The 24,416-nt window shown below is 39.3% G+C and overlaps 1 protein-coding gene across 3 annotated transcripts; it reads left to right on the forward strand.

Moving 5' to 3' along the window:
* LOC121659186 (plasminogen-like) lies at positions 1-24,415 on the forward strand. Of its 3 annotated transcripts, none has more exons than XR_006014199.1 (19): positions 1-110; positions 3,328-3,463; positions 5,821-5,927; positions 9,576-9,690; positions 10,540-10,679; positions 11,272-11,392; positions 11,515-11,633; positions 12,499-12,661; positions 13,243-13,373; positions 14,128-14,293; positions 15,045-15,211; positions 16,117-16,265; positions 17,754-17,847; positions 19,396-19,516; positions 20,241-20,315; positions 20,652-20,792; positions 21,866-21,972; positions 22,101-22,606; positions 22,809-22,899. XR_006014199.1 is itself a non-coding variant. In XM_042017084.1 (19 exons), the coding sequence occupies exons 1-19, from the start codon at positions 62-64 to the stop codon at positions 23,886-23,888; spliced, it is 2,409 nt and encodes an 802-aa protein (XP_041873018.1). In that variant the 5' UTR covers positions 1-61; the 3' UTR covers positions 23,889-24,415. The 3 variants fall into 3 exon arrangements, 2 of the variants coding, with proteins under 2 accessions (XP_041873018.1, XP_041873020.1); XM_042017084.1 differs by lacking the exon at positions 22,101-22,606 and adding an exon at positions 23,727-24,415 and having other exon boundaries at positions 22,809-22,954; XM_042017086.1 differs by lacking the exon at positions 22,101-22,606 and adding an exon at positions 23,727-24,415 and having other exon boundaries at positions 11,275-11,392; positions 22,809-22,954.
* The last annotated feature ends 1 nt before the right edge of the window (position 24,416 follows it).

Genomic DNA, 24,416 nt, shown 5'->3' on the forward strand with positions numbered 1-24,416 from the left:
GAGTCAATAAAACTTTGAGCACCGACACACACAACTTCCAGCACCCCCCGGCTGGGCCAGAATGGGGATTAGCAAAGCTGCCTTTCTCCTTCTGTTCTTTCTCAGCTCAGGTAAGAGTCCTTTGCCTTCTTCTTGCCTAGGTCAGACTGGGGCCAAACACTTACAAGCTCCATGTGGTGAAGGTAGGTCCCCAAATCCCTGCGTCACAACTTCCCGGGACGATGATGGATTTGGGGCTTGCTCGCCAGCAAGAGCTGCTGCTGAATGGAGGGAGGGCAGTGCTTGCTCCAGGGTTGTGTTCATTAGAGACACCAGAAAAGCAGCAGCCTTGGTGTCTGCATGGGCACCTAATGGCTCCCAGCAAACATTTCCCATGGCCAGAGATGGGGGGACCCTTGGGAAGCTGCCTGTCAAAGGCTTGTACAAAGGCATGGCTCTCTCTGGTTTCAGCGGCCTTTTATCTTAGGTTTGGGGATTTTTTCTATGTTACTGCCAGCTACTGTGATCCTTATTTTGATTGCTTTAAAATTTGTTAATGCTTGTGCAAAACAGAATACAAAGGAAGGGAAAGCTTGTTCTACACACTGCAGTTTCAGTCTTTTTCATAACCACAAGTAGATTTTTCATTCCATGTGATAGGGAGACCAAATCTGATCAGCGTTAGTTTCTGCAATATTTTTGGTATGAAAAGATATTTTTGTGGAAGATGGTGCAAAAAAGTTTTTAACCCATAAGAACTGAATAGGATTCTTTAGATATATTTGTATGGGTTTCATATATATGAGTATTATCTGTCCTAAAAACCTTAAAGTCCAATGAACTATGAGATTCAGACCACATATCTTCTTGCAGCCGTCTGTATAACCTCACAGTATGCTATGATTGCAGTAAAAAACACACTTATGAGTGTGCTAATGCATATATAAAGATGCAATAAAATAAACATTTTACATGTGTAGTTTTAAAACATAAAAATGAAGTTAGGAAAAGTATGGGTAGATTTTAGCTGGAAATATTAGAGACATGCCCCAGCATGTAAAAAACCCCTGTTATTTAATGCTAAGAATTTTTATCCTAGTTTAAATTCTAGTTTTTAAGCATTGTTTTTGCAAATGAACAGCCTCAGTCAAATCAAATACCTTTCTCAATTAAGTAAGGATTTTATATGGAGGAGAAAAATATACTATTTGGGCTTTTATCTGAAATACTATACTTTTGTTTGCAAATCCTTTATCAAATGGTAGTAAATATTCGCATTTCTGAATAAGATAGTTATACATCTTTCTGCGACTGTAAAATACCATAGATATAGGGAAAATGGTAGCTAGAAAATTTACTGCATTTTTATTCCGATTGCATATTTTCCTTTCTTATTTCTTAAAGTATTATGCCATGCCACATAAATAGAACAGAAAAGGGGGAAAATATTTTTATGACCCAGGTTAATTATGACCCTGTCAATATTTCTAAAATAAAATGCTGTAATATTAATGACGATATTATTGCAAAATGTCAAAACAGAACAGAATTAAGTTTGCATGGAAGCTGTACCATAGTAGGAATTCTTTACTTGTTTTTCTTTTCCTTGTGGAGAGCATTGCAGCATCCCTATGACATTGTCTTAACCTAGTTTAATGTTTTCTCTCAAAACTCATTTCTTCTCAATGTTTTTGTTTTGAAATAACTAGTGGAATCTGTGATTCCTCTGCCTGCCACATGAAATTTCATTGTATTTTTTTTCACTTATTCTTTTCTTTTCCAGCAGCTATCCTTTTCTTCCATGCATACTGTTAAAGTAACTGTCAACCCTTAGGGATGAACTCTTCCCTAGTCTACATGCAGAAAAACCCCTGCAGGAACTTCTCTGCTTTTGCAATTGTATGAGAGGAAGCACAATTTGGCTTTTATCCCTGTTTTATCATCTTCAACTTGTAGATGCAAAATGATCTTCAAGAAAATACCCGATGGCAGGCTGAGCTACCTCTCAGGTTATTAAATACCAGGATGCATAAGAGCCTGCTTTACACTAAAGAGAGTTACTCAGGAAAGGCAGGAGCTGTTGCCTTTCTCAGCTGGAAAGACACCACTGAACAACTCAGTGAAGCTCCCGGTCACAGGCCATGGGTCTGTGTGGGACAGGGAGGCTTTTTGTCCCTCCTGCTGGCATTGGGCCATGGCTGAGACAGAGAGGGGTCAGAGAAAGTGAAGAAGTTCCTCTCTGCAGCACGGCTGCTATTCCTGAAATGCCAGCCATGGTCTGGTTCATCCCCTGTCTGCCTTTTATTCAGCAATTGCATAAGGCCAGGCACAAAAACACAGAGCAGGACCGAGATGTCCTGCAATGACCAGGGGCCAGGGTGTCTGTTTGGGGTTGAAACCATACAGAACAGGTAGCTCCCAGAGCCAAATGTTCATCAGAAGAGTCATATGCTCCTCTGATAAAGAAACTGTAAAAATCACAGGACTTGTGCAACTCCATGACCCTGCAGCTAGAAGTCATGGAAGTCAGTGCTGTGCACTAATTCAGAGATTGCAGAGCTGTAACAGGAAAATACTAAATGAAAAAGTCCTTTACAAGGAGGACTGTTCTTGAACATTTTTTGAGTTTACCATTAAACATAGCTGTACTTTGTAGTATCCTCTGTGTTTGACACGCAGCTGTAGCCCAGAGGTTGTTAGGTGAATTTATTTACCAGTTTAGTGTTGTGTGCTAATTCATTGCAATGGAGGGCAACAACTGCTACCTTGATTATTAAGTAAATTCAGTACAGGGTTATTACAAAAATGGCAAACTGAACATCTGACAACCCCAGTGACTGAGGATGGTTTGTTTCATGCAAGCATAGGAGCCTTTGAGAAGAGGTGGCTGATAAGTATGAAGTCATTCCATGTGGATAGAGGAACAGCAATGGACAAACATTATTTCACATCTTTCTTGAGTCCCATCGGTCCCCTTTCTCCAAAGTATGCATGGCCAGTATTTTCTTTCTGAAACACCTCACTGTTTTTCCTCCTTGGGTTGTCTTCTGTGCTCCCATCACTTTATACCGTAGGTTTGTGTTACTTGTTATGACTTTCAGTATGATACAAAGCACTGTCTAAGCCATTTCTCTGTCCTGCCTTACACTGGGTTTTCAGTGATGCTACCTTTTATCATACCAGGAAGGCATTTTAGATTTACCCATATTTTGTCACCATTAACCAAATTATTGCAGCAATTAAATGATCATGTTACATGACTAGGTGATAAGGAATTTAACATGAGGGTTTCAAATAAATCAAATTGTCATTCCCATTTTCACTCCTTTTTCTCTCTTTTCCCTTTAGTGCAAGGAGGCATCCTAGACCGCTATGTGAGAACAGAGGGAGCTTGGTTGCTGAACCCAATGAAGCAGGCTTATAGAGCAAATAGTGAAGAAGAATGTGCGGAGAAATGTGAAAATGAGGAAAAGTTTGCTTGCAGGTAATTTTTTACTGGTTCCCACATGCATCTTTCCTTGCAAGTGATGGAACAATATGCCTTTTTTATCAGCAGTCTGAACTTTCAAGTGTTTCCTTATGACTATGTGTGGGTTTGAGGTTTGCTGTAAAAACAAAAAATGTGTAGAAACAGAATGCCTGGGACATATAGGTGAAGACAGAAGAAATAGAGAAATTAAGAAAGTTAAGTTGAATTATTATAGAAAAAGTTTACAATATCTTGATGCACAGCTTGACACGCTGCAAACCAACTGAACATGGTTTTATCAAGACTCTTGCACTCCTGCAACAAGGAATCACAATTAATTTCTTGGGAATTTAGGACAGCAATAATGGCATTGCTTATGTTCATTGCATTGGCTATCTTGCGGATAAATCCATTATTCTGAATTTTACTAGAATTTGCACTTAGGTAATTTCTACTTACTCTGAGAAAGAGACAGCCACCTAAACCTCCATGATCCTAAACCCTACTTTCAGCCAAGCCCTCTCTCTGCACTTGCATTAACCAGGCTCAAGGGGCTAGAAAGCATGAAATGTGTTGATGAGTCTGTACCACTGTTCTTTGCTCAGGCTTCTGCCCCAGTGGAGCCTACTGCTCTGAGCCTAGGGCTTCTGGATCTCCTGCACCAACGCCTCAGAGCCCATTGAGCTCCAGCAGTATAGCAGCAAACTGGGGCAGTGAGGAGAGAGGTCCCTTACTGTGGTGGGAGGCAATCTGCACACATGGGGCAGAGGGGTTTTCTCTTCCAGTCTTCAGAAGATCTTGATCTACCACTTCTGCAGCACACCTTTTGGAACTCAGCAGAGTGATTGTCTGCAGTGTTGTTTCAAGTACTTGGTTCTACTTAATGCTTTTATTCAAGGCAGGGATACAGTGGTGCTGGCTTCTTAAATGTGTTTTGTAACTTTGTGTTTTAACTCAAAAGGGAAAATGGGACTTACTTTAAAAAGGTGTAACCCTGAAGGATTACAGGGGTTTGCTGAGAGTGTGAAGTACCACCAATTACCTTTGAGCCAGCTTCGCTCTGAAAACCACAAAGAGGGCAGAGCTTCAGTAGCATGTGGTTCAGGAGTGTAGGGAGGAAGGCAGAGAGGTCAAGTCTATATATTCAGATTATACATTTGCAGTTTTCAGGGAATTAATGTTTCCTTTTGAGGCGTATTCAGACACTGTATCATTCCTTAGCCTCTGTCCTGGGGTCTAAGCCTACCATTACCTTTCACTGGAATAATATCAGTTATTAACATTAATTATGTGAGATCTATTACAATCAAGCTAGAACAGGTGCTATCTGGCAGGAAGGATCTGAGGAAAGAAAGGCAGAGCTCAAGACCAGGCCAGCACTGCAGCATCCTCACATTAACGCTTCAGCCCAACCTGTTCGGATCAATACTTCAGACATGTTATCCCACCTTAGAGGTGGATTGGGCTGAGCTCCTTAGTTACTTCCCTACTTACAAATTTAACATTACTGACAGCTTAATTGGCTTAACTGGGGGCAGCAGCCCTGGTGTAGTTTTGGCCCAGGACAGGCAGCACTCTCCAGACCACTCATGGATATGGTTGCCAGCAATGAGTCCAGATGTGATCGTGCACCTTTAGGAAGAGGCTGTGTGAATTTACAAGCACAGGCCCACTGGGGCCATGCCACCTGGTCACAGGGCTGCAGAATATGCTTTGTCAGTATCTCCTTTCCTGGTGTGGATCTACCCACTGAATGCCATGCTGCTATTGCTCTTTTCCTAGTTCAGAAAAGCCAGCTGTAGGAATTGCTTAGCCTGTCAGAAGGTTTCCTTGGATGCTCTTGTAAAGGCTACACCATCTGCTTCAGTTTTGCAGCTTACAGTGTAGGCACTTGCTGAAAAGACAGAAGGCTGTGTCTTAAAAAGTGCTTGCACTGCTTCATGTACAAAGATGCAGAACAGTTACCACAAAATAATTTAAGGTCCTGGCCTGTGTTTTACCTGCTCCTTGCTAACTGCTGCATACTGTGGAATGTCCCACTCCTCGAATGACCACTAATATTTCTGAAATAAGATCAAGGTGCCTTGTGCATATATCCCCTTCAGCATGATCTCTTGAACGTCTAGCAGGTTATAAATCTTTTGTCCCTTGTTATAATTTGTTCTTGTTGCTCCATTTCAACCTAAGTTTGATATGAACGCTTAGAAGTGAAAATCACCACTGAAAATGTGAGCTCAGTTTCTCAGTCTTAAATATCACTGAGCTGTAGTGCTTGATAAAATGACAACTGAATACTCAAAAATGTTTTCAGGAAAATAAGCATCTATCCAGCCATTGTTTCTTACATTGCTCTCTCCTTTTAATTTCAACAGGGCCTTCTTATTTACCAGTAAAGACCAACAGTGTTTAACATTGACTGAGAACACCAAAACAGCAATGATATTCAGAAGAGCAAATGCAGTTCTTTACGAAAAAAGAAGTATGTCTATGTCTTTTTTATATTATTGGACTGTGCTTCAGATAAAAAGGATCTATTTTTATAATATTTGTATATTGCTATATGATGTTTGTACTCTTCAGTTGGTGCCAATTGGTGGCATTTTTATCCTATTCTTATTTTTATGGCATAATTAATTGACATGGTGAATTTTTGTATTCCCCTTTTGTACATATTTTATTTATTAATATTTTTGTAATAGGTGAGGATTATTTGACAGAAATGGTCTCTAATTATTTCTGAAAATACAAAGTATGTCTCTGAGAAAGGTCAGCTATCCAATTTTTTATCCTGTTTCAAATATTATCACCTTATTGGTGATAATGGAAGGAAACAATTGGGTTTTAAGACTATTTTTGAACTGCATTATCAAGCATGGAGCTCTTGCTATATACAGGAAAGAAGGAATGTGGTTTATTTTTTAATGTAACATAAATTTAATTGTCCTGTTCCCTGACTTTAGTAATATAGAAAGGAGAAAAGATCTCCTTAGGGATCATTCAGATAAAAGATAATGTGATAAACTCTGAATAGAATTACTTCTGTTCTGTGTTAAATGACTTCATAAACACTATCTTTGACCATTTGCTGAGTTTTAAGATTGAAAAAAATATTAATGCATTTGAAAATATTCAGAAATTGGAAACTATGTTATCTCAAGGCTTTGGTGTCCTTCAACAAAGAAAGGTGCATCAAAAGCTAAGATGAAGCAGGTTCTCAGCTGCTGAGAATCATGAAGTTGTTTTGATGGGCCAGTTTCCAAGCAAGAGGCAAGAATCATAATAACTTGACCGTAAATACCCATGAGCTCTGGAGAACTGCATCTTTACTTCTCTGTCGACCTGCCCTTATCCCTTCCTGTGGAATAGGACAATGCTGTCTCTATAGCAGCTGCAAGGAGATTTTAGATAGTAGTTCAACTATCTGTTGAACTACTAGCTGGATTGCAGCTGAACATCCAAATGAGATTTTGTTCAGACATTGTTAGGATATTAGGAAGTCATTTTCCACAGAAAGGTGGGTAAGCACTGGGCCACATTTCCCAGAGAGGCCGTGGAGCGTTCCCCTTGCAGATACTGACTGTATGCAGCTCTGAGCAGTCTCATCCACCTTTGAACCTGAATGTGCTCTTTCTGGGGCTATGGACCAAAGACCACTGAGGGTCCTTTTCAACCTGATGTTTTCTGAAGCCTATGTCAAGCTGCATTTTTTCTGTAGGTAATTTAATGTTTAGAACATTAGCTCTTTTATTATACACAGAAGGAGGTGGGAATTTCCATAAATCACATCTAAGTAATGCTAAAAATTCTTCTGCAGTTCCTATGTAGAAGGAAAACTGAGTGAATCAATTAGCAACTAACAAAGCTAAAAGACTGAATGAGTTATATGTAAATAATCGTATTGGTTTTGCTTATGGTGATCAGGACCTAGACTGTGATTTTGGTTTATTTTTGAGTCATCCCTTGGATTTACTCAGGGTAGAACCTGGTCCTGCAATACTCATTGAGGTTTTGTTACATCTTTTGAGGCCATAGGCATGCGTTTTAGTTTCTTGAAATAACAGACCCACACCACTAAAAGTGTTAAAAACTGTTGTTTGACATAACCAAAATTTCCAAAAATTGCACCTCTACCTACAGAAACCAAAAGACGGACCTTGGTATCGTAAACATCAAAAACACAGCCTATTGTGTATGTGTCAGAAGGTTTCTGTGTTGTTCATCTTTTTATTTGCAGTAATTTTTTCAGTCAATGCAATTACTCAATGAGACCTAGTTGCTTTTTATCCTTGCATTCAAAGAAAAGGATGAAAATTAGTACAAAACAGACAGTTTCAGAAGTTATTTTTTCTATAGTATGTGCTATAAAAGAGAAGGTTAATCTTCTCTGAGTTATAGTAAAAGTAATAAGAATTAAAGTCGCATTTGGGAATTGTTACCTACATATCTGTTTGGAAATAGTTAATCCCAGGGACACGGGTTGAGTTTGGGGATCAAAGTTAGTCATTTGTCATCAGAAAGAAAAAGCCCTAAAGGTTATATAAACGGTCAAAAGTTTACACAAACAAAAGAGTCAGCACTTGACTGATTCAATGTTCAGTAATTGAGGGGTTTAATGTTATTTTATTGCGAAATTGTTTGAGGGATCCAAATGGCTTCCAGCTAAAGTTTCTAGAGTAAACTCTATACATACACTGAAATAAAAGCATGCCTAAAGGTACATCTGTGAATTCAGGTCTAAACTATCAGCCCTCAGAAAAGCTGAACCATACTTTGGATTCAAGTATTAGTCCTTCTCACTTTGGGCAAGACAGATCTGTGTAAAATGGCATTATTTCTCCAGATTTCTCTTAATCTTCTGCTTGTATGTCAGCTTTGTTACAACTTTGGTGCTGAGAAAAACTATCAAAACTGCATCTCTACAAGTACTCGGTTTGGACACTACTTAAAGACACTGAGACAAACAAGCTCACAACCTAAAAGAGAGGTTGCTTCTCTAGGGAAATGTTAAATGAGTTTCCTACTTAGTTTTCAAGACAGAGGACGCGTTGCCTGACAGTGACTGTCCCTGAACTGCAGACACAGAAGCTCTGAGGGAATATGCCAAGATCTGAGTTCCTTCAGCTGTGCCTTGGAAGAGATGCCCCTTGCAAGCCATCTCTGCCCTTGCAGTCACAAGTTCTGTGCTGGGAAGGGTGATTGCCCAGGTCTGCTAGGAAATCTTAGGGGCTTCAGTGGGGTTATGGTTGCTCCCACCTCCTGGGAAAAAAATTGCAACACTGAGCTTTCAGTTCTCCTTTAATTTAATTATTATTCATTTAAAACAATTTTATGTTTTAAGCTTACTAACCCCAGATTTCATCAGCATTAAAATTAAAATCCTTTGTCTTATACAGAGACAGGATTTAATCGCTAATTCATTCAGTCCTTATTTTTCTATTATTCATGGAAGTACTATTAAGTTCCAAAATATAAGAGTGCAAAGATATATATAATATACACATTCAACCAACTATCCATTTTATTTTGAACAGCAAAAAATCATTGTTTCATCATATCATAAATTAATTAAATCTCATTCATTACATGGTGAACTTTAATGAAAAAATGTCATCGGAATTTAAATGAACTTTAAAAAATGGCTTATTTAAACTGGTAAAATAGTCTATTTGTGCATCTGTGAAACTGTCTTCTTGTCTTCAACTGAATTCAGGGACTGTCTTTAAAGATTTAAAGTATTACTGTGCATAACTATAATAATGTCATAGGAAGTAAGAAAAAGAGAATGTGTTTCTATTTTGCTGTAGTATCTATGTAAATGTTAAAAGCATATTTTATTATTTAAATCTACCATGGTGTGTTCCCAAAATAACTAGATTGTGTTACACTTACTTGTCTGGAATTCTGGTGTGGAACTTTTTTTTCTTTCACATACATTTTTCAGTCCTAATTAAGTCAACTTAGACATCAGGTAACTAGTAGGTTTTTACAATGTGAACTGTCTAGCTTTGAGAACATAAGAAAGTCAAAATATGATCAAATATATTTAAGTGTGTTAGTATGAAAATGGATTTTGTACATGTTAGAATCCAATCAATATGTCATGATACTGATTAAGCACATATTTCAGTTTATCTTCTAGAATGCAAGGAGGGAAAAGGAGTGGATTACAGAGGAACAGAAGCCAGGACTCAGAAAGGTGTGAAGTGCCAGAAGTGGGCTGATAATGACCCACATAAACCAAAGTAAGTATCTGTTTATATGTTTTTCTGAAATTTTGTCAAGCCATACATATAGGCTAATTAGTCTTGTAAGCAACTTGTTTGGTGTTAAAAGTCTTCTAATAAATTATTTTTCTACACCTATCTAAAATAATATCATTCTCTAATCTCAGTTGTAATTCAGAGACCTCCAAGTGGTGCTCTCCAAGTGAGACTATGATTAATAGAGACGTTGTAAGCCTTGGCAGCCCCATTTAAATTTTATGCTCTTTACATGAGCAAAGCACTAGACAGGGACACCTCTGGTTCTTCTGAAATCAGATTTTTTCAGTAATCTCACCAGAGCAAGAACTTCTCTTGGCCAAAGGTGTAACATGTGGCAGATGAGATAGATGTGCTTCATTTTATCAGTGAATCCACAATTAACAAGGCAGTATTTCTTGTATTTAATAAAAAATACCTGACTCGGTTTATTTAGTAACATTCTATTCAAAAGTTATAGCATTCAGGTTACAGAGGACTCTCACATTTCAGCAAGTATGTTCTCATTGCATCTCCCAGGGAACACATCCAGAGGAAAACAGTTCACTACAGGCTACATGGTACCTTGACTGAGCAATAACTGCTGGAAACCAATAACTAAAGTAAATGCAAGTATTAGAGGCATGACTGGCCTTAGAGGCACCATACTTCCTGAAGTCTATCGCTGCAGCACTTCTAATGTTTCAGCAATGGCACACAGTAACAATTAGGAGCCCTCTAAAGACCAACGTCTACAAAATGGTCCTCAGATAAAGATTTCATTTTTAGAGTCCTCGTCTGAACAGCAGGGACACTTCCCTTATTCTGTAATCCCATTTAATTCTGTTGCAGTTACACACCTGAAAAGTATCCCAATGCAGGACTGGAGGAAAACTACTGCAGAAATCCTGACGAGGATGAAAAGGGACCCTGGTGTTACACAACAGATCCTGATACCAGATTTGACTACTGTAACATCCCTGAGTGTGAAGGTCAGGATACACATACTGACTTCTTTTCTGTTTTTGCAAGATGTGTTCAAGAATGTGAAGTTATTCAGATACTTTTATTTTCAATTGAGCATTTGTTTCAAACTTGAATTTAGTTCAACATGAAACTTTCCAAAACATTTTCAACATCAGCAAGGAAGATATCAAAAGACCCTGAAAACAGCTGTACAAAGTCTTTTATTCTCCCTAGATAAAACATGGCATATGGGTGTATTCACATATCTTAAACTTAGAATTGAACCAAATGACAGTTGCTAGTGCAAAACTCAATAAAATGTGACAGCAGCAAAGCACAGGTTTTAAATTATATCTTAGTAGATTCAATTTAGCTCTTTTAAAACCTGTCGTCTATAATGTTGATTTGGGTTTTTTAATGGAATACTAGAAATGTTATCAACTAGTTAAAGTCATCTCACCAAGGATTTGCTTTGCCAAAAAAAATGACTGTACTTCAGCCTTGTGCTCTGATCAGGCTCTGGAGCTTCATGTGAGATGAAGTGTTTGGGAGTGTTTACGGAGCGGTTCATCAGAGGCTTTCTGTCTCTCTTGTCCTTATTCTGCCTTGTTCTTACAGTAGAGTGCATGCACTGCAGTGGAGAAAACTACCATGGAGTAGTTGCAACAACGGTGTCTGGGCTTGAGTGCCAGCGCTGGGACTCCCAGCAACCTCACTCTCATGGATACCTCCCGGAAAAGTAAGTCAGGTTCTGTGATGGTCTATTTCTCATCCGCGGTGGGCTGAAGACCACCCTGCACCGGACAGGATAATTGTTATGGCTGTTAGTAATGTATCTTAAAACTTATTTTTCCGGTTCAGTTTTCCAGAGAAGGATCTGAAGAATAATTATTGTCGTAATCCCGATGGTGAACCTCGGCCCTGGTGTTTCACTACCAGTCCAACTAAACGCTGGGAATATTGTGACATTCCTCGCTGCAGTGAGTCTGACTTTTAGACTTCTTCCAGTCAGAATGGTTCAAGAATCTAGAACAAACAGAACAGATAAAGAAAAGTATAAAAGACAGCTGAATTTTATCTCAAAGAAAATAATTAATCATTTTGAAATGAATCTCTGATAGCTTTATTGAGGCTAGACATTTCTGTCATAGGCATTTCTAATGGTTTTGTCTGGAGCACGTCTCCCTTCCTTGATGCGTTTTTCTATGACCAGGCATTTCTGGTGTTCCTTCTGATGTTCCTCTTTTGATGCCAAGCAGTTTCACTCTTCCTGAAAATACTTTGGCTTTTGTTTCGCTCTTCCAAATCAATTCTCCACCTTTTCAGTTTCCTTTTCCCCTAAAGGCCTGTCCTTGCCATTATACTTTTCCTTGGGACTTCTCACCAGACCTCATCCTTGCTGTCTCTCACCAGTTAGAGTATGTCTATTTTACACCTGCAAGTGTATGTATCAGTGATGGGCCTGACACTTTCACCCCGGTTTTCTTCACAGTATTACCACTTGCTCACTTTCCAGCTCTGTTCTGATGAGGCTGTTAGCATTTCCATATGCAGACTTTTGTATCCTGTATTGTATCCTGGCTGCTGTAAAGGGGCACATGAAAATGCCTTTTTGGCAGCCTGACTGCTTGTGAAGAAGTTAAAATGGGAGAAAAAAAAGTTAAGAAAGATATCTTTAGATCTTTCTCTGCCTTTCGGACTTTTCAAATATTTTGACATTTAGAACTTACCTGCAAAGAAATCTAAAATGCCCACTTAATTATTAAGTTCAGAGTGGTTTGTTGGTTTAGTTTTTTACTATATCTAGAAGGCACTGTTTAATTTGAGTTCCTTTTTCTGTAACAGCAACACCCCCACCACCTCCTGCACCAGGGCGTCAGTGTCTCTCAGGAAGAGGAGAAGACTATCGAGGCACAATATCTGTTACTGAATCGGGAAATACCTGTCAGCACTGGAATTCTCAATCTCCCCACAGACACGCACGCACTCCTGAAAACTATCCCTGCCAGTAAGTGAAACCCCTCTCTTATTCAGTGTCCAGGAGGAATACCAAGTCTCAAAATTACTTCAGTTTTCTTCATCTATATTGCAAAGTTCTTCAGTTACACCAGCATTCATCACCTGCTGGATCTAATATTTTCCATTTTTTTGTACATTTTTTTAATTGACTTCTTTGTTCTTGAATACTGGTGTCTCCTCTTCTGACTTTCAAGCTCTGCTTGATTGAATTTTTCCATCCTCATTTCATCCTTTTGCTCAGATGAAACCATGTGGAGTAAGAAAGGTACAATTATAATATTTGCTTGGGGCTAGATTCTTTCACCCTAGTTCTTTCTACTGTGCTGTTTTTGGCCTCAAAGTACTACAGTCTCTTAATTCTTCCATCAGTCAAGCGAGTGCCTGGTTTAGCACATCGGAAACACCAGTGAATTGCAATTTTTCATGTAATAGATGGCATCAATAAATGAGAGCCACAGTTACCTACCAGTAAATGCAACAGTAAACTAGGCAGCAACAGATTCTCCTTTTGTTCATAACCTTTAATAGATTTCCATGAGAGACTTTTATCAGTCAAGTTTTCTGTTTTAGGAGCCTAGATGAAAACTACTGCAGAAATCCCGATGGTGAGCAGAGGCCATGGTGTTACACCACCAACACAACCGCCCGGTGGGAATATTGCAACATCCCCTCCTGTGACAGTACCAAGCCAGAGGCCCCCGGTAAGAACAGGAGACAACTGAAAGTGAAGGCTCATCATGCTTTATTTTGAAAAACCTTGTGTGACTCAGTTGCATTGCTGCTATAACTGTCAGCATTGCCATGTCTGGTTGAACTCCTGGGTCTGATGTGGAGCCCAGGCTGGTATATTCAGTCTGGTGGCTAAGTGTAGAAGGTTTTAAGTCAGCTATCGACTCAGATCAGGAAATATTGCAGTAACAGATGTCTTTTCATTTTGCCAAGTGGTGGTTACCTCCACTTCTAAAATTTTAAATGCTCCATGGAAAAGTTAGTTAGCTTTACATGCCAGTTCCTTAAAAACTAAATCTGAAGCAAAACCTAAGATAATTTAAGAGCACTGAACCAAGACTCCATAGAAAACAAGGAGAAGGAAATTCTCCTTACACAAGGTAGTCTTGTTCCACACATATGTCCATGGCAAAGACACAGCCAGGCCGCTATCCTGAAAAAATTTTGATCCATATGTTAACTATTTGGCTTGTGAGCCGAAATAAATCTGCATGCATGACAGCAAAATTGGCGTACAAGTGCTTTCATAGCATATCATTAAATTTTTGCAAACATCCTTTGAAATCTTCCTTTTGATCTACTGTCTGAGAAGGATTCTGTTACAGAGAGCGTGCTGTGGTGGTCAATGAAACACTCTGGCTTGTTGTTTTCTGTTGTCTTTCTATGCTCAAGTATACATGTCAAAGTATTAAGATGCAAGAGATTGGTTTCTGTTATTCACTACAGCTGTTGATGTGCCTGAGCAGGCTCAAGTTACTGAGGAGTGCTATCAGGGCAATGGGGTGACTTATCGTGGTACAGCTTCTTTCACTCTCACGGGAAAGAAATGTCAAGCCTGGAGCTCAATGTCGCCTCACCGGCACAACAAAACAGCAGAGAACTTCCCAAATGCGTATGTGTATTTCCCATTTCCAGGTTTCATTGGGCAATGATCATTCGTGAACTTGTTTTGATTTGCATCATCATTGCACAACGGTGATTATAAAGCTGGGAAGGGAGTGTACTTGATAAAAATAATCCCTTCCTTTTCTTCCTTTTTTATCATGGAAATGTTTTTTATCAACCTAATCTTGAAAGAAACCACAGTTGTCACTATTATACTTTAGACTAATTAACTGTGTGTTTCTGCATTGCTTCTAAAGCAATTAATGGTTGACATAAATTTTCCCTTATGCTGAAATGAACCGTTTCTATACATTAATTTATTCATGAGTTTAATTCTTTGCTTCCTAGTCTGCAAGTCATTAGAGCTTTGAGGAAGGGATAGGTTGTTTTCTTATTCCTAATATTTATCATTCATTTTTTGCAAAATGCAAAAAACTATTCCTTTTTAAAAGCTATTACTGCATTTGAAAAAGAAAATAAATAATATCTTTGCTATAAATGTAGGAATTTACTTCTCTGGATTTTAAAATTTTATTCTACTATAAGTGTTAGTCAGTGAATAACTATTTGGCGTATTTAAATATTCGCTATATGTATCCTGATTTCTTTCTGCTGCCAAAATGATTTCAAGTGGCCATGACAGAATGCACATAATAAATGATATATGACTCCATAGCAGATCTGCCTTCTAAAATGTTCTTTTGAGTTCTCCCCAGAGCAGTGGCATGGATAGGAATATAATATGTTTGCATTTGTAGGGGCCTGAGCCAAAATTACTGCAGAAACCCAGACGCCGACAGCCGTCCATGGTGCTACACCACCGACCCCAGTGTGAGGTGGGAGTATTGTGCCCTGAAGAAGTGTGATGGCCAAGGGCTACAGACTGCACCTCAGCCTCCTCAGACAACACTGGAAACAAGCCCTGGTGAGAATACTTTCAGCTTCCCCAGAAATGCTCATAATCAGGAAGCTGGTTTTTATGGAAGCATCTTCAAGAATTTAATGAGCATGAAATACAGGAAACTCTAAATGAATACAGAATTTAATATAGTATTGTATCCACTCTCTTCATTTTATAGTGGGGTTTCTGCATTAGATTTTAGACTAATATCACATCTTCTACCTGCTACATCTGACAATTTTGGAAACTCGAGGAAGAGGATGGCTACCAGTCACCACACTACTGTGGGAGGGCAACTAGCAATGACAGAAAATGCAGCAGTGATGGCATTTTGCTGGCAACTGCTCCAAAAAGTCTCTTCCTGTGCCATGCATTGATATTTCCAGGGTTCCATTTCCCCTCAGAGGACAGCTGGCTTTTCTTTGATTCAGTTCAGATGCAACTTTGTTATGCAGTAGATGGTTAGAGTACTGCAGCTTTCATGTTTGGGGTTGTTTTTTTTTTTTTTTTTGCCATGACACGTTTCTCTGGTTAGAAGGTTAATAATTTTGACTGAGCACGTGTTACTGCTTGTTACCTACTGTAAAATGGGGCAATGGACAGATATCAGTGTCTGCAAGGGAAACACTTTATGTGAGTGTACAGTCATTGTATTCCTGATTTCTGGAGTTATGAAGGATCAACTGAATGTAGGCTTCTTTGATTTATGACTTTTGTGATCATAAATAAAACTCTTAAAATACAAGGAAATTAAAATGTCATCATTAGTCATCATTGACACTATGTTGCTCTTCTTTCCTTGTCTAGATATTGTGTAGGACTTGCAAACTGTAGTAGTATTTCCTCAAATTTCTCTCTGCTTCACCAAGTACAAATGTGGCCCAATAGCTCACAGCTAACAGCCATTTCCTTTTCTTCACTTTTCACAGACTGCATTAATGAAAATGGTGTAGACTACCGTGGCACAGTGGCAAAAACTGCAAGGGGCAGGACTTGTCAAGAGTGGAGTTCTCAGAGACCTCATAGCCACGACTATTTCACTCCCACAACTCATCCAAGAGCAGGCCTGGATAAAAACGTAAACAACTGTTCATTCAATACTTGTTGTCATTGAGCTTTGCCTGTCTTTTTCAGGGTCCCTCAGCAAGCATTTTGTGACAGGTCTTTGTTAATTAATTTCTCTTCCTCAGTCCAGTCTAAAAACCTGATTGTGATAATTCTTGCTGGCATGACCAATCTGTACTTCTGTGGGACACAGAGATGCCCAGAAGCTCTATTGAATGCTTCTGCAGGACAGCCAAGGGGCTTCAGATGGGTACTTTCTTCTCCCCACTACCAAGGACTAACCAGAGTTGGTCTGTGTGCAGCATCTCTGTCTCCTCTGACAGGAAGAACACCTGGGGTCTTAGGTTTCAGTAATACCAGGGACAGGTGAGATGGTGATGAATCCTATGTTCAGTGCAAGTCCCTTGAGATATAAAGCTGATGGATTGTAGCCCCCCTATCCTCTAGTAGTTCCCCCTCAGCCCTCCAGCTTCTGCCGCAGCCCGTTATTCAGGGATAGCCCTGAATGTACCTGACCATCCTGTAAGACAATCTCCCTTTCTAACCTTCATCTCCCTAGTCCTTACAAATGTACTCATCACCAGTTCTTTAGACTTGTAATATCCCATATACAGTATTTGCCTAATTTGTCACAAGCTTTGTATGTGATAAGAAGAGCTTATTTGATGCTGCCAGCCTGAATACTTTTTTACCAGGTGGATGACTTTAGAACTTGCTTTAGTCAATTCTTTGATGGAATCACATACTGCGTATTGAATTCCAGCTCAGACTGGGGAAACTCCATCTAAAAAGCTGCCTGCCATAAATTCTTGGTTCTTGCATTTGTCAGGGGCTCTTGGTAGCAAATATTTTCTCCTTTTTTCTAAGACCTGGGATATATTTCAGGATAGGGAAGGGAATTAGAAAAGATACCTGGTAGCACACAGTTGTGTGAGGTGTTCTCTGTGCGATCTCTGTGCTGAGCAGAGATCACTATGCCCAGGAAAAATCTAGAGAGCAATTCAGCTAACCAGCACCCACATGAGGGTGAACACTGCAGCCCTGCATCACCACGGAGACCACCAGGCTGTGCAAGAACAGCTTACACAATACTCACTTGTCCCCGAGTCATGCAGCCAGAGTGGATGTGAAAAGACCTCAGGACTGATCCTACTGCTCCTATTAACTGCAGTGAAAGCAGGAGAAGATCTTTTCTGTGCTTTAGAAAGCTTCATCCAAGGTCAAGGTCTCCTACTTTTTGAGACCTTAGAGATCCAAGGTTGCCCTAGAGAAGCTTGCTGTCTGAAGACAGTTGAAGAAGTCTGATTTTTATTATCCTTTTCTAAACTCACTGACCAAATGGAAAAATGAAACAAATTTTGACAAAAGGATTTGGAAATCACTTGTAAAGAAGGAAATTTAAAAAATATTTCCCAAATTTAATTTTATTTTATTTGGAAACTTTAATTGGTTGGCTTTTTATTTCCTGGTTAATAGCTGGTGTCTTTATTCTTTGTTACAGTATTGCAGGAATCCTGATGGAGATGTGAATGGACCTTGGTGCTACACAACAGACCCGAGAAAAGCCTGGGAGTACTGTGACATTCCCAAGTGCCGTAATTATTCCTTTAAAGACTAGTGTCTCCCTTTCCCTTAAAGACTAGTGGCTCCCTTTCCTGTACCTTTTTATAACAACTGGAGAATAATTGGTGATTAGTCTGGAAGACTGATCTACGTGCAATAGCTTTAGATTAGAAATTAAGGCTCTTGGGAAGTGATGTTCAAGGTCTCTGTCTGAAGTCTTAAAATTGGTCTTCCTTGAAAGCCCCAAGATAGGGAGCCCACTAAAGCTCATGGGGTTTTGCCATGTGTTTCAAAATGGGCCGTTCCAGCAGAAATTTTCCCTGCTCTTGCCTAATCTCCTGGCATAACTCTGTGTGTGGCCTTGCTGAACAAGGCATGCTCTTATCCATGCAAAATTTTTGCACTCCCTGTTCATGTGTCTCTGGTTCTGCTCTGGATGATAACCAGATTGTCCCTCCTCTGATATTGTACCATATCTGATGTCTGCAAAGTGCATCTGACCCTAAATATTCAACAAGATGCCCTTTGTCTTTGTTAGTTGTAATCAAGCCATACTCTGAATGAGGTGGTGCAACAAAGTATACAATGATAAAATTTTATAACATTTTGGTTTCCAGTCCTTTTATGTCCATCAACAACAAAAACTATGCTAAGGAAGAGAGGTAGCTCTCAAGAGAAGGGTGCCTTTCTTGCTGCTTTATCCTCTAATAGGTGAGCAGAAGAAAATGTGCTCAGATCAAAACCCAAAAATAGAGCAAACAAAAAAAATAAAGTTTTTCTGTATGCACTGTAGCTGTGAAAGTAGTACTGTAGTGAACGTGTTGGGCTGGGACTCTTAAGCAAAAAAATTACATTTTCACATGACTATTGTATTCAATTTTGATGATCCATTTCTTCTTTAAATTAATACTGTTTTTTTGTTGAGATGTTAATCTAAAGAACAGAGGAAATGTGGCTTTTGCCTTTAATTACATTAGTTAGCTCTTTTTGTTGACAAAATTCTAAATTCTGTGTTGATAAGAGTCAGTTTACCAAGGCGAAGTAAGAACTACCTTTTTTAATAACTCAGAGACATCTGAAGTGCCAAATGATCCTGAGATAAAAGTTAACAAAATTTTGTTCTTAGAAACAGTGATAGAATTTCACCTGCTGTACCACCAAGATTAGTTTAAAACATCTGCCAGTGCAGCTTCTGCACTGCTGATGTCCATAAGAGTCCATTTAAGAATGTTGAGAGAATTTATTTCTTCTTTCTCTCTCTTTTCTTCTCCTTCCCCTTCTGTTTTTGTTTTATTTTGGTTTGGGTTTCTTTTTTTCTATCTGACTGTAGAGCTACTCATGTAATTCGTTGGCCACTGAGACCTGTATGTGAAAAAAAAAATTACTAGGCATTTTAAGGTGTTCCAGATGAAGGTAACCTAACAAAATATACTTGATGTATGGTATCGAATTACTTGAAGAGAGTCAGAAGCTGAAGTGACAAATGCAACAGGTTCACCTGCGAGTTTAGTGAGTTCATAGTGAATGTAAATCAAACTGCTAAAGTTCCTTAAAGTGATTTTTTTTTTCTTATTCTGAAGCTCCTCCTCAGTATGAATGTGGAAAATCCAAGTTCAGACCAAAACTGTGTGCCCAAAGGATTGTTGCAGGGTGTGTTTCACATCCACACTCCTGGCCCTGGCAGATCAGTCTCCGTACCAGGTATGGTTATTCCCCATTACATTAGACTCTACATGCAAGGAAACATTGCCTCTCGTAGGATGTTACAGTATGTGGTTTAAGCATTCTAAACTTGATTTTAATTTTAAAATAGCTCAAGGCTAAGCATTGTATGTGCTATTCTTAAAGAAGGTCATTTAGACAACCAAGAACTCTCTAATTTGTGACACACAATGAGAAGATCAATAAAATTGTTAATTTCAAAAACATTTTCAGTAGAAGGCAGAATGACTTTAAATCTCTCACTGTATTCTACAATAGAATCAGATTCCAATGAATAAAAGCAACAGTATGGCTAGTACACCCCTTGATCAGTGCTTCCATGTAAGTATTTGATTCTACTGGCAAAATTATTAATAAAACTAGGAATCAAGACCAGTTGCAGAGCTTTATGGCTGTGATTAGAGCTAGAAAAATCAGAATCTCTAAAAAAGTGAACCTCACTGCACATGGGGTTTTCCAGTAATAGAAATGCTGACTAAAAACGAAGATCTAGGTGTTTTCATGTAAGGCCTCATAAAAATGTCCGCAGAACCCTACTGTCATTTTAAGAAACATTATACAAGGAAAGCAAAACATTTCTTAATGAAATTGTGGAAATAATATCTTTAGTTTTTAAAGGCACACATGTTAGAAATATTACCCAATAAATACAGTGGGATTAACTTCCCCATCTTAAACCACTGCCCTTTTTGCTCTATTACAGTTTTGGCTTGCATTTCTGTGGAGGAACTCTGATAGATCCTCAATGGGTTCTTACTGCCGCCCACTGCTTAGAAAAGTAAGTATCTGTTACAGTCTGCACCACCAACTTCTTACACTAGATAGAAAATCACAGGAGAAACAAAAGACACCCAATAACCAACCCGAGCTGGTTGCAAACAGCTGAGAATTGAGCCAAGTCTATTTGTCATTCATTAAAGCTGAGTTTTGACTGCAAAACAGAGTGACAGTGATAACTTCTGCCAATTTGATTTCATGTGCCATTGTAAGGGATTAAGTTCACTCCAAAGCTGGCTATCTGGCTTTGCTAGAACAAGGTGCCCAATAATATTGTAGGTGGTCTATGTCCTGGTTGTGTATTCATCAGCTCACCATGTGCAATCATTTCCAATAGGTCCTCACGACCAGCTGCATATAAAGTATACCTTGGATTACACAAAGAAGTAGCAACAGAGCCATCAGTACAAATCCGTGATGTAGAGAAGTTGTTCAAGGAGCCACGCAGAGCAGATATTGCTCTGCTCAAATTGAGGAGGTACCCTTTCACCTGAAGCATTCCTTCGTTCTGGTGGGACAAAATGACTAAAAAGTGTTTGCTGGTGTTGTAGAAATGAGTGTTTCTGCACACTCTTTGTTCAGTTAGTGATTTGAGACCCTCTCTTTCTTCCTTTTCTGCAAAAGCTCCAGGATTTCAGAAAGGGAAAGGCTGCCTTGGGAGGAGAGGAGTGCTAGGGACAGTTACCCAGGCTGGAAATGCACTGGGTGTCAGCTGCTGGAAGGTGAGGCAGTGGCAGCAGAATAGGAGGCGGTAATGCCTAGAGGAGCTTTCAGTCTGTGTTTCTACATGCTTCTACCTTGATAAGGTAATGATGGAAATCTGCAGTATTAGCATGATGTCACTCCATGCTGTTTCCATGCTTTGGTGTGGAGATTTCTTCTTCCAGCAGGTCTGGCCAGTGGGCAGGCAAAGAGTTTGATGTAATACTCAGTATGGCCCTTCTTGCATCTGTTCTCATTCATCAGAAATGCTCTCAGTGGAACTGTGCAATCAAAAGGAATTTGTCCGTGCAGTTGCAAGCAGATGTGAATGTGTGGTGCTTGGGCTTCCACTGCTGTGGCTGCAGTGCACATCCAAAACACATGCAGGGTCAGCATAAAAATGTGGCCTTGTAAGTGAGCTTTAGCTGCACCCAAAGGCAAGTCAGATGGTTCTGCTGTGTGCTAAGTGTCCTGACAGAAAGTGATTTATAATCAGACTGGATGCAGACAGAGCAAGCTAACATCCAGGTGTTAAATGCCGCTGATTCATACCCTTTGTAGTAGTTTTGTAACTAGGTTCTGTTGGCTATGCATTAGCCTAAGTCAAAGCATTCTCCTGGCTTAATGTTGTTTCTTTTTATGTCATTCTCCATTTCAGGCTTTTCCCTTTTGTGTATCACTTTCTGAGGGTTTAGAGCCTAAAAGCAATTTTGCACATCAGAAAAAAACCTTAACTGAAACTAAGGATTTAAATGATAAGAGGCTGAATACGTGTAAGGTCTGTTTAGAATCCTGAAGGTACTATTAAATATAATTGTGCTAATGCTTGTTCCTGTTTGTTCATTTCAGACCAGCAGTCATTAATAATCATGTAATCCCAGTTTGTTTACCAAAAGAAAACTCTGTGTTAGGAGGAAGAGAGGAGTGCTATGTGACGGGATGGGGGGATACAAAAGGTGAGACAGCATTAACCCATTTAAAAGCTCCATGTTTGGAGACTGGTATATACTTGTACTCAAAGTAGAGTCTCTTTGTGCCCCACACAAGCTACTGATGAAAAACTTATTTCATCAAAATTCATCAGGTGCTGCCAGTCTTTCCACTATCTCTCTCTGACAAGGATTCTGCTAAATCATTCAATGCCATGTAAACTGAAACCTTCTAAATAGATGCTACAAGAGGACAAGCAGAGCTAAGGAGTCACTTCTCTCTCAGTCCATATGCTTTTCCCTAAAATGGGCTTTTGCCCAGTTGGATGGAAAGTTTTTCTAGATTTAGCTGATTTCCCAATCACATAAATGTGAGTTTGCTCATTCTCTTGAATGATTCTTTCTCCCAACCAGCCTGGTTCACATCTCACACAAACAAAATCCTCATCTTCAAACCTCCCACTCTGTCTCTGTGGAGAGGTGCATCGGTACCTTCTCTGCCTCCTTGCCCATCATGTCATTTTCAACTGTTTACTTTCTACCTAATTTCTTCCACAGAAAACTCAGATACAGAGAAATAAAATGGCTTGGGAATGACTCCCACAAGTATCCGTGGGTACTGGATCCACATGGATCTACTGTGAGAGCAGGAAGGTCAATGGTGGGTGGTATAGGGTGATAATAAATACCATAATATTGATAATGCTTACTGATTTTGGTATATCTTTATATTGTGCCTGTGAAGTGTATGCACAGTGCACACTACACTGATTTTAATGCTTATCTATATCCTGACATTTGTGTTTTGTGAATATGGTAATTACCTTTGTCATTCTTTTTTTGTTTCATTTTTATTTGCAAAGGTACTCGTGGTGATGGCTACTTAAAAGAAACTGGCTTTCCTGTAATTGAGAATAAAATATGCAACCGCCCTGAATTTTTGAATGGTAGAGTCAACAATCATGAACTCTGTGCTGGGAATATTCATGGTGGCACAGATACCTGCCAGGTAAGAAAGTCTGTGAGCATGAAAGTTGGTTGTAAGCACATTCAAATCAAATAAGGCATTGCTTTTTGGTCTTTAGAGGCCCAGAATTATCCTCAGGATGTTACCACACCATGTGGTATCTGAGCTGAAAAATGCCCATATATTCTGCTCTTTTCTTGCTCCCTTGGCTGCTGCTGGGAAGTGGGACAGTTTTTCAGATAAGCCTGAACTACAGAGCACATGGTAACACAAGTCAGGTGTATGGAAGCCAACTTAGAATGACAAAAGGTCTGATTTTTTTTTCCCCAGCCCCTTTTCTTGCCTCAGCCAGACTATCTCAAGTGTCCAAGGTAGCTCAGTTAACAACATCTCAGTTAGCAGTCAAGGAAGGATGCAGTGGAGCCTGCCATGCAGGCAAAATGAGGGCCAAAGGAACTATGAATTTCCAAGTATCAATGCCACTGGATCATCTAGTAACAACAGGAATCCAAGAGGATCTCAGAAAAGAGACTGAGTGAGGAAGCACAGTTTAAGTTAATAAGGGCAATCAGATTCTTTCTCAATAAATCCACTTACTTCAAAAATAAATGTAATGCCTGGGTGACATGAAAAAGTGACTTTATAAAAGTGTTCAACAACATGGATAGAGAACTCTTACCTTACTAGAATTCCAGTGTTTCCTCATAACTTCTGTGTCCTTCGCATGTAGGAGGTACTTCTGTTTCTGTGCCTCCTGTGAGAAGGCCACATGGGTCTGTCCAAGAAGGAATCATCCTGTTCTTTCTCTGTTTAGGGGGACAGTGGAGGACCTCTAGTCTGTCTGGACCAAGGTAAATTTGTCCAGCATGGAGTCACCTCTTGGGGCCTTGGCTGTGCCCAACCCATGAAACCTGGTGTTTATGTTCGAGTCTCCAACTATATTCCTTGGATTAAAACTGTGATGGAAAGCAACTGATCCTGGGTATGGACTGCCCTCTCCTGGAAAGCAGAATGCACATCAGAAGTACAAGATTCCAAGTGCAATATTAAAGCTACAATCATTCATAAGAAAGCAAAATAAATATGATCATCCATTTTAAATTGCTATAAATCAATAGTCATTACCAAGAAGCCCAACTGACCATCTGTTACCCTCTTTCTATATGTTCTGTGGTTTTCTATGTCTGACAGTAGACCTACCCAGCTCTGAAATACATGTCAAAAATCCCAACCTTAACTGTAACTGGACACCTGCATTTTAATCTTATATTAGATTCTACAATGACATTTTCTTCTAAGGTCATCATTTGCAAGATGTCATGCTTCCAACATATGAAGAAATGAGAACACTTTTCATTTTCTATGAGTTTTCTGAACCTCTTACCAATTTGATGCTACAAACCAAAGAAGAATCTCACAGTGCATGTCTTATATGCCTGTAAAGTTTTATTAGATATATCTGATAGCATTAAACACATGGGATGGGGAAAAAAAAGAAGGAAAC

The sequence above is a fragment of the Corvus kubaryi genome, unplaced genomic scaffold (assembly GCF_017639235.1).
Source record: "Corvus kubaryi isolate FWS band 111438036 unplaced genomic scaffold, C.kubaryi_AGA036_p1.0 split3-73, whole genome shotgun sequence".
Classification (NCBI taxonomy): Eukaryota; Metazoa; Chordata; class Aves; order Passeriformes; family Corvidae; genus Corvus; species Corvus kubaryi.